Source organism: Sebastes fasciatus, chromosome 4 (assembly GCF_043250625.1).
Source record: "Sebastes fasciatus isolate fSebFas1 chromosome 4, fSebFas1.pri, whole genome shotgun sequence".
Taxonomy (NCBI): domain Eukaryota; kingdom Metazoa; phylum Chordata; class Actinopteri; order Perciformes; family Sebastidae; genus Sebastes; species Sebastes fasciatus.
Window position 1 is genome coordinate 27,448,040 of NC_133798.1, and position 9,790 is coordinate 27,457,829.

At 44.3% G+C, this 9,790-nt stretch overlaps 2 protein-coding genes and 1 long non-coding RNA gene across 3 annotated transcripts in view; 2 read left to right on the forward strand and 1 right to left on the reverse strand.

Annotated features, from left to right (window-relative positions):
* The window catches only part of LOC141766435 (uncharacterized), a 40,232-nt gene extending 35,626 nt beyond the window's left edge, over positions 1 to 4,606 (forward strand). The window contains exon 2 of the mRNA XM_074633313.1: positions 3,945 to 4,606. The gene's annotated coding sequence lies outside the window, so the exon portion shown is untranslated. The remainder of the gene's footprint in view (positions 1 to 3,944) is intronic.
* LOC141766436 (BTB/POZ domain-containing protein kctd15-like) lies at positions 343 to 7,674 on the forward strand. The gene is made up of 5 exons (XM_074633314.1): positions 343 to 914; positions 3,441 to 3,616; positions 4,617 to 4,761; positions 6,418 to 6,720; positions 7,112 to 7,674. Exons 1-5 carry the CDS (start codon positions 888 to 890, stop codon positions 7,271 to 7,273), a joined length of 813 nt encoding a protein of 270 aa, XP_074489415.1. The 5' UTR covers positions 343 to 887; the 3' UTR covers positions 7,274 to 7,674.
* LOC141766438 (uncharacterized) overlaps positions 7,675 to 9,790 on the reverse strand; it is a 64,311-nt gene continuing 62,195 nt past the window's right edge. Inside the window, exon 2 of the long non-coding RNA XR_012593632.1 lies at positions 7,675 to 9,783. This is a non-coding gene — a long non-coding RNA (uncharacterized LOC141766438). The remainder of the gene's footprint in view (positions 9,784 to 9,790) is intronic.

Here is a 9,790-nt window from a genome sequence, read left to right on the forward strand (position 1 = left end):
ACAATTAATAACAATATATTGCAATATCAAAGGATAAATGTAAAAAAAAAAAACATGAAGTAGAGGAGTAAATAAAAGGCAGAGTGTGAGTTACAACTATTATGTGTTGTTGATGTTGTGGTTGTCTCTTAGGCTGTGACATGCACTGACACAAGTTTATATCTATATTTATATTTATATTTATAGTTATAGTTATATTTATAATTATATGTATATGTATATTTATAATTATATTTATATTTATATTTATATTAAACTCAGATTAACACACAGAGTGTCGGAGCTGCTGATGGATCACAGCCGGATGGTTCCGGGTAGATGACCGGACCGACGCTCCGCTTCAAGCCGGAGATGAGGATTCTAAATCGGATCAGTGTGCGCGCAGCCCCGCGGCGTCTCCATCTCCATCTAACCAGCGCGCAATAATTGAAATGGCGCATTTATCCGCAGGCTGTAGGGGGAGAGGCTGAATGCGTGAAGACAGACGTCATCTGGCTCCCAGAGAGCCACAGGGATGTTTGATGTTTGTTAGAATATATGTGAGAAAGAAGAAGATTCATGTTTAAACCTGATGGATATATTAAATTATTCTGATTAATCATCGTTGTGACAGGGCGGAGGCGAAGGGATCTATTTTCTCTCTCTCCTCGGTTTGACAGGAGCGAGTTGGAGCGCGTTATTGTGAGCTAATCCTGATCCTGGTCCCCCCGGGGGGTCTGGAAGGCCCCGGGCTGGACTCCTCTTTATTCTCCTGGAGGAGACGACACGGACCGGCTCGTTCAGCTCCTTCTGCTTCACTCACATACAGCAGGACAGACGAGGACAAACAGCAGGACTGATCACCGACCGGAATCCTCACATTTTGGAGCAGACAGACGCCGGTCTCCATGTCCTCTGTGTCATTGTCCTCTCAGGTAAGAAGCAGCTTAACATTACATGTTTAACGTGACATTTTTACACGCAAAAGTTGTCAAGTTTACGATGTAAAAAATCCCGATAACATTCCCCGGGGTTTCGTTTTACCAGATGTAATTTAAAATATGACAGTTTTAAGTCTTATTGGTATCAGCGCACTCATTTAATACAGATACCAAAAATTGTTGATATTTTCTGTAATGGTATGAAACACTGTTTAATTCGGCATATATGAATTGTTCCGTAGCACAACGTTTTTTAACGAAAATGTGAACTTTTCCTGCTGGGCTCGCTTGTTTTGCCGGCCATGTTTTCCTCTCAAATAACGCCGCGTTGGGCGGTGGATCCACGTGACTCTGTGGTAAAAAGTAAAGAAATATAGACACTAAGTTTTAGTTCATAGACGATTAATATGCCGAATTCACCAGAAGGCCTTACACTGAAGAGAAAACCATTAAAAATATAGTTACGCAATACTCAATGTTTGCAGATTAGCAAGGCCGCGTTAAATCTTCAGATTTTTGAATGGAGTCTGGCGTCAGTGGCGTTGTTCCCACATAGGCAGGTGAGATTATTGGGGCACCAGATCTGTGTGTGTCAGCAGCAGGTATATAGACCTGTCAATCACACTGAGTGACTGCAGCTTCAGGTCTTGTGTTTTGATTAGTTTCAGTGACCTCTGACCTCTTGATTATAGATTTAGGTTCAGATGATGATCATTATTTATGTGATTGACTCTCTATGTGGAGGCTGTGATCAGCAGAGACCTGCTGTGTTATTTCCTGTGATTTTAACACAGAGTCTGATGCAGCAGAGTTGTGTAGCTCCAGACGGAGAGAGAGGGGAGCAGCAGAGTTTGTCAGTTTGGCCCGAGGCGGTGAGCCGGCCGCGGGGCAGAGACACTGAAAGCTGCTGCCACCTCCTGTTCACCTTTCAGAGCGAGGGGGAGAGGGGGGCAATTAAACCAGAGCTGCCCCCCCCCCCTCTCAGGTCATCATCACCTCCCTCTGTTTCATCAGTCAGGCTCCATGAAGATCATCCACCAGCTCTAAGCTTCACTGACTGTAAAACTACTAGTTAGTTCAACAATAAGTACGAATACTCTCAGGTGTGTTCTCAGTTGTGTTCTCAGTTGAGTTCTCAGGTGTGTTCTCAGTTGAGTTCTCAGATGTGTTCTCATATGAGTTCTCGGGCGTGTCCTCAGACGTGTTCTCATATGAGTTCTCGGGCGTGTCCTCAGACGTGTTCTCATATGAGTTCTCAGGCGTGTCCTCAGTTGAGTTCTCAGGCGTGTCCTCAGTTGAGTTCTCAGGCGTGTCCTCAGGTGTGTTTTCAGGCGTGTTCTCAGACGTGTTCTCATATGAGTTCTCAGGCGTGTCCTCAGGTGTGTTTTCAGGCGTGTTCTCAGACGTGTTCTCATATGAGTTCTCAGGCGTGTCCTCAGGTGTGTTTTCAGGCGTGTTCTCAGGTGTGTTCTCAGGTGTGTTCTCAGTTGAGTTCTCAGGCGTGTTCTCAGGTGTGTTCTCAGTTGAGTTCTCAGGTGTGTTCTCAGTTGTGTCCTCAGGTGTGTTCTCAGACGTGTTCTCAGTTGAGTTCTCAGGCGTGTTCTCATGTGTGTTTTTAGGTGTGTTCTCAGTTGAGTTCTCAGGTGTGTTCTCAGACGTGTTCTCAGTTGAGTTCTCAGGCGTGTTCTCATGTGTGTTTTCAGGCGTGTTCTCAGGTGTGTTCTCAGACGTGTTCTCAGTTGAGTTCTCAGGCGTGTTCTCAGGTGTGTTCTCATGTGAGTTCTCAGGCCTGTTCTCATGTGAGTTCTCAGGTGAGTTCTCAGGCGTGTCCTCAGTTGAGTTCTCAGGCGTGTCCTCAGGTGTGTTTTCAGGCGTGTTCTCAGGTGTGTTCTCAGGCGTGTTCTCAGGTGTGTTCTCAGGTGTGTTCTCAGTTAAGTTCTCAGGCGTGTTCTCAGGTGTGTCCTCAGGTGTGTTCTCAGGCGTGTTCTCAGGTGTGTTCTCAGTTGAGTTCTCAGGCGTGTTCTCAGGTGTGTTCTCAGTTGAGTTCTCAGTTGTGTCCTCAGGTGTGTTCTCAGACGTGTTCTCAGTTGAGTTCTCAGGCGTGTTCTCATGTGTGTTTTTAGGTGTGTTCTCAGTTGAGTTCTCAGGTGTGTTCTCAGTTGAGTTCTCAGGCGTGTTCTCATGTGTGTTCTCAGACGTGTTCTCAGTTGAGTTCTCAGGCGTGTTCTCATGTGTGTTCTCATGTGTGTTTTCAGGCGTGTTCTCAGGTGTGTTCTCAGACGTGTTCTCAGTTGAGTTCTCAGGCGTGTTCTCATGTGAGTTCTCAGGCGTGTTCTCATGTGAGTTCTCAGGCCTGTTCTCATGTGAGTTCTCAGGTGTGTTCTCAGGTGTGTTCTCAGTTGTGTTCTCAGTTGTGTTCTCATGTGAGTTCTCAGGCGTGTTCTCAGGTGTGATCTCAGGTGTGTTCTCAGGTGAGGTGAACTGTGTTGGGGTGTTCTGACCTGTTGTTACCTGTCACAGGAAGGGCGGAGCATGTCCAGGATGTCTCTGAGCCGCTCACCTGCGTCCCCCATGACCCCCCAGGGTATCCCGTCACCCGCCCAGCTCACCAAGGCCAACGCCCCTGTGCACATCGACGTGGGGGGTCACATGTACACCAGCAGCCTGGCGACGCTCACCAAATACCCAGAGTCCAGGTAAGACCGCTGGCACATTTACCGCGTGTCACATGATCAGAGAGTTACTACGATAGAAAATATTATCTGACTTCTTACGGACCAAATGAGGAAGTAGTCAGCAGTTAGTCCATCTCTCTATACGGTCTGAGTGACTTCCTGTCTGTGGCTCTCAGCTCATTGGTTCCTACTGACGACATTAAAACACTAATATCTAGTCCTTAAACAGCTGCTCACTGTAGTTTAGTCAAACCAACAGGAGGAAATAGACTTTTTTGGGGACTATTTTCAGCGGCGGATTACTCAATATGTGGTGCTGTAGTGAGTATTATGGTGTGTTCACGCCAAGAGCGAAGCAAACTTTTCGCACTGATCGATCCAAACTCCATTCAGAAAACAAGCATTTTTAAAGTTGTTTGCTTGTCGTCTTGTGGACAGACCTGACAAAGCATGAATTCAGACTTTTATTATAATAATTATTTAGTTATTTCAGCATCATTTTGATATGTTTATTGATTTAAATCACAGCACAATCTGTTTATTTTGGGTTCATACCGCAGTAGTGACGTGTGGCTGCTAGATACAGTAAGTGCAATGTCACTGTATGTGAATACAGCTTGCCGCCGGGTGATGTTATGAACCCAGACACGACGGCGTTTGGTTTTCTGACATATCTGGGAGTTCCACAACATGTACAAAGCAGCAACAGTGGTTATTTCTTCCATGGTTGATGGAGGAAATGGATTAAAGAGAAGTTGTTGCCTGGTATCCATGGTGACAAGCTCCTCCTTCTCTCCTGTGCGTCTAGAGCGCATGAACACAAAAGATACCGGCGGTCCAACTCGCGCCAGTAAAGCGAGGAGAAAATTTGCTTCACTCTTGGTGTGAACGCAGCTTTAGTGTCAGCAGGATGGTGGCTGTGGGACTGAGTCAGAATAACTCCAGTGTGTTGATGGTGATGAAGGAACAACAGTTAATGGAGCTCTATGACAGTCAGTGTCTCGTCTGTGTTTCTGTGCAGGATCAGTCGTCTGTTTAACGGCACTGAGCCCATTGTGTTGGACAGTCTGAAGCAGCACTACTTCATCGACCGAGACGGAGAAATCTTCCGCTACATCCTCAGCTTCCTGCGGACCTGCAAACTGCTGCTGCCTGAAGACTTCAAGGTACTTTCACTGGAAAAATGTCGCAAAGAAAAGATGAATATGATTGTAAACAGAGCCCGACCAGTTTATCGATATTCTCTGTCTCTATCTTCAGCCGATCACAGATAAATTGTATCAACGTTTTTTTACGAATATTGGTAGAAGGCAGAAAAAGTTGCTTGGGTAATTTAAAAACAGTGTGATGTAGGGATACTAATTTAGAATTTTTTTTAACCGATTATTAACCGATTATAATATATTGTGATATTGTATGTCGAAAAATGTCATGAAAAAAAAAATTATAATATAGTATGGCGAAAAATGTCACCAAAGAAAGTCAGCATGTCGAAAAAATTTATGAAAAAACGTCTTAGTATAGTATTTTGAAAAATTTCACCAAAAAAATTCATAGTATAGCATGTCAAAAAATTTCACTTAAAAGTCATAGTATAGCATGTTGAAAAATGTCATGAAAAAAAAGTAATAGTATAATAGGTCGAATAAATTTACCAAAAAAGTCGTAGTATAGTATGCCGAAAAATTTTATGAAAAAAAACGCATAGTATTTCTACTTTTTTATGAAAAAAGTCATAGTATATGAAAAAAAAAAATTCATGAAAAAAACCCCATAGTATAGTATGACAAATATTCATAAAAAGTCGGTCGTAGTATAGTATCTCATAAATATTCATAAAAAGTCGTAGCGTAAGTATTTTATAAATATTCATAAAAAGTCGTAGTCTAGTATGTAGTGGTAGTAATAGTAATACTGAGTTGTAAGTCTGCTGCCGTAAGGACTCTTCCTCTTCTGTAATAATGAGTCGTGTCTCAGATATGCAGCGATGCAAAAACTCAACGTTCAGGTCAAACAGATGATTATTAGTGTTGGTGAGTTTTAACCAACAGCAGCGAGTCTTTGAACACATTGTGACGCTTTAATCAGCGCCGGCGGCTGCAGAGATCCATCCAGAGAGGCTTACAGCACACACTGCTGTGTGTTTTACTGAATCAGTGTGTGTGTGGTTATATCACATCCCTCTCATCTCCCTCCCTGTCGTTACTGCTGCCTCTCTTATTCTGCTCACGATGACTAAAAACGCCTGCAGACACGACCCCTCTTTAGAAAACACATCTTTCTATCCCTCGCTTCTAGTCTGGGGGGAGGGGGGGGGGGTTTGATACGAAACGTGAAGAGAGAGAGAAAGGTAAGGAGAGAGAAAGGAAAGGAGAAGGAAAGGAAACGAGCGAAAAGGAAAGGAGAAGGAAAGGAAACGAGAGCGAAAAGGAAATGAGACGAGAGCGAAAGGAAACGAGAAGGGAAGGAAAGGAGAGAAAAAAGGAGACGAGAGAGAAAGGAGATGAGCGAATGGAAACGAGAGAAAGGAAACGAGAAGGAGAGGAGAAGGAAAGGAAACAAGAGCGAAAAGGAAACGAGAAGGAAAGGAAATGAGAGAGAAAGTTAAGGAGCGAGAAAGGAAACAAGATAAAAAAGGAAACAAGATAAAAAAGGAGACGAGAAGGAAAGGAAACGAGTGAGAAAGGCAACGAGAGACAAAAGATAGGAGAGTGAAAGGACACGAGAAGGAAGAGAGAGAGAGAGAAAGGAGACGTGAAGGAAAGGAGACGAGAAGGAAAGGAAAGGTCTCTAACAATGCTCCCTCTCTGTGCCTCCTACAGGACTTCCCTCAGCTCTACGAGGAGGCCCGGTTCTACCAGCTGACTCCGATGGTTCGGGAGTTGGATCGCTGGCAGGTGGAGCGAGAGGCCCAGCGGGCGCCACCCTGCGAGTGTCTGGTGGTTCGAGTCACGCCGGATCTGGGCGAGAGGATCGCGTTGAGCGGAGAGAAGGTCCTGATCGAGGAGATCTTCCCCGAGACCGGAGACGTCATGTGTAACTCCGTCAACGCCGGCTGGAACCAGGACCCGACCCACGTCATCCGCTTCCCACTCAACGGATACTGCAGACTCAACTCTGTACAGGTCAGTAGTACACCTGGACTACACCTTTATTACACCTAAACTACACCAGTATTACACCTAGACTACACCAGTATTACACCTGGACTACACCTTTATTACACCTAGACTACACCTTTATTACACCAGGACTACACCTAGACTACACCAGTATTACACCTGGACTACACCAGGACTACACCTAAACTACACCAGTATTACACCTGGACTACACCTTTATTACACCTAGACTACACCAGTATTACACCTAAACTACACCAGTATCACATCTAGACTACACCTGTTCTATACCGAGACTACACCTTTACTACACCTGCACTAGACCTTTACTTCACCTCTACACCTTTTCTACATCTGTACTCCACCTGTCTGACTGACTGACTGCTGTCCTCAGGTCCTGGAGCGTCTGTTCCAGAAAGGCTTCATCATGAAGGCGTCCTGTGGCGGCGGCGTCGACTCGTCCCAGTTCAGCGAGTACGTCTTGTGTCGTGACCTGCGGCACAGCCAGTCCATCACCAGCACACCGATCCGGATCAAACAGGAGCCGCTGGACTAAGCTCCAACACCACCACCATTTATTAACTCACATCTGGATCCAGCAGACGTCTCCAGCAACAGCTCAGACCTGAAGACTTGGAAACAAACTTTAAGCGACCTTTGACCTCTGCAGACTTCACTTTGGATCGAATGTTTTCATTTTGAGCCTGATGATGAAGCAACAAGTCATAAAACTGCCACGTGTAAATATTTGTAATAACATTGTTCTGTGTATACAGGTGAATGGTCGCTTTTATACGTGTGCGGATAATTTAATTCTTTTTATAAAGCTGCCCCTTTTGAAACTGTATATTTAATGTATTTGTCAGCTGGTGTCACTATTTCTCATTTGTACAGATGTATTAATAGAAACATTAAAAAGTCACGACATCTTCTCGCGAGGATCAAATTCTACAAAAACTCTGTCATTTTCTTTATTTCATTTTTTTTGCAAAGGTACAAACAACTGTAAAATTGCATTGCCTGAAATGCGTCAGGATTGAATACAGAATGTAGGAAATATAAATAGTCGCAAAAATTGTGTCATTCCAACAGATGATATTTCTCCGGGTGCTCTGAGGCCCCAGACTGACTGAATATACAGTTCTCAGTTAGAGCTCTAGACTATACAAACCAAATGCCCGGTATGAGGGGAAAAGACATTTAAAGCGTTAAAAACCTTCCATGTACACACCCTCTCTCCAAAACGGCATCTTAAAAACTTTCAACAGCAAACTGTGAAGCCAAACTGCATATTCAACTACTCGACAAATTAATATGTTCAACAGTACAAGGTCGATATTCTCAGACTGTGATTTGAAGGTTTCATAGTCGCACGGTGAGCTAACAGTGAAATCACGTCAGGCAGGATGAGGAGGAGGAGACTGCAGGAATGTTGTGTTTGTTAGCGTTCATGAACGTAGCCTGAGTGAGTTCACTGTCTGTAGGAGAACCAGCTCCCTGTGATGATTGGTAACTTAAAAACTGGGTTAAAGGGACAGTTTAACATTTAGTGAAATCTTCTCTTTCTCGGTTTGCTCAATATGAAGCTACAGACAGCAGCTGCTTAGCATAGCTTAGCATAAAGACTGGAAACAGCAGGGAACACACCAGCAGCTAAAGCTCACTGATTCATCTGTACAAAAATAAAAGTGTAAAAACTATAATTCACTGTTTCTTTAACGAGGTTATGTGCAGTTTTTATAAATGCGTCTGTTTGCTCGCAGTGATGTTGATCAGTGAGCTTTAGAGCTTCCCGTCTTCATGCTAAGCAAGTCGGCTGCTGTACAGACATGAATTAGGGCTGCACAATTAATACGAATTTTATTAAAAATCACAATATGACCGACTGCAATTTTCAAGTTGCAGGATGAGGAGGAAATTGCAATATTTGTTAAAGGGGAAATGTGTCAAAATAGCATTTCGTCCTGACCTACTGATCATAATCTACAGACTAAAGCCTGGTTTATGGTCGCCGTAGTGAAGGTACGCACGACAGAAAAATACGTCATCACGGCTTTCACGTGGTGAGCGAAGGCTCCACAAGTTGTCGCAGCGATCTGTCGTGCACCTCTGAATAATTGTAAATACGCGCCGACCGCGTGCTTCTTTCAACAAGGACGCCTTAGAGGGAAGAGTTTAGTGTTTACTAAACTGTTTACTGTTGCCAGGCAACCAACATTCCTCTCCGGTTACTAGGGCTGCCCCCAATAACAGCTTTTGGGCGTCAAAGCTTCAATGAGAAATAAGTACAAGTAAGGGTTAATATTCAGCCAGTGGGTCATTGTTGTGAAATAAACCCCGACAGGGCGATGCCGCACCGCGACACAAAGATATCATTCCCTCTAATATCGCAAATCATATCAATATCAGTCAAAATAATCTCAATTCGATTATTTTTTCTAAATCGTGCAGCTCTAATGAATCAATCTGAACATGTGACTGTCAGAGAGGAAGAGAAGAAGAAGAAGAAGAAGAAGAGGAAGAGGAGTTAACCGCCATCAGCATGATGAACTACACACACACACACGCACACACACATTTAAACATCCACCAGCTGTTTCACTGCTGTTCATTCGACCGTCGCGGCGTTACAGTCCTCGCGGTGCACGTTCCTCTGACAACATGATGCTCAATAATAAAACTCATGATTTTCTGCTTCAAGTGAAAAATCAACGGTTGAATGTGTGACCGATCTGAGCGTGATCAGAAAACGTGGCGGCTCGGCGGCGTCCTGAGTGGGCTACAGGTTGGACTCTGAAGGCACCTGTTCAGGTACAGCGCTGGAGTCAAACACCTGTAATGATCCCGTCAGCAGCAGGATCAGGAAAACACCACCAGAGTCTAGTTCACACCTGCACCTCATTCACTCCTACGTGTTTCCTATAAGAGATGAACTCCACCGGCGTGTTTAACAGCAGTATGACGCCGTCAGTGGCGTCTCATTAACGGTTGGTGGTCAGAATTTAAAACAGTGAACGGTGGACGTCGTTCACGTCACAATGTTTAAATTAGGGCTGTTTGACAAATCTCCCTT

Bases quoted from the DNA above. Each gene is read 5' to 3' on its own strand.
- LOC141766436 (XM_074633314.1), top strand. From the start codon at position 888: ATGTCCTCTGTGTCATTGTCCTCTCAG. The intron at 915-3,440 runs GTAAGAAGCAGC...TACCTGTCACAG, and splicing joins CTGTGTCATTGTCCTCTCAG to GAAGGGCGGAGCATGTCCAG. The intron at 3,617-4,616 runs GTAAGACCGCTG...GTTTCTGTGCAG, and splicing joins ACCAAATACCCAGAGTCCAG to GATCAGTCGTCTGTTTAACG.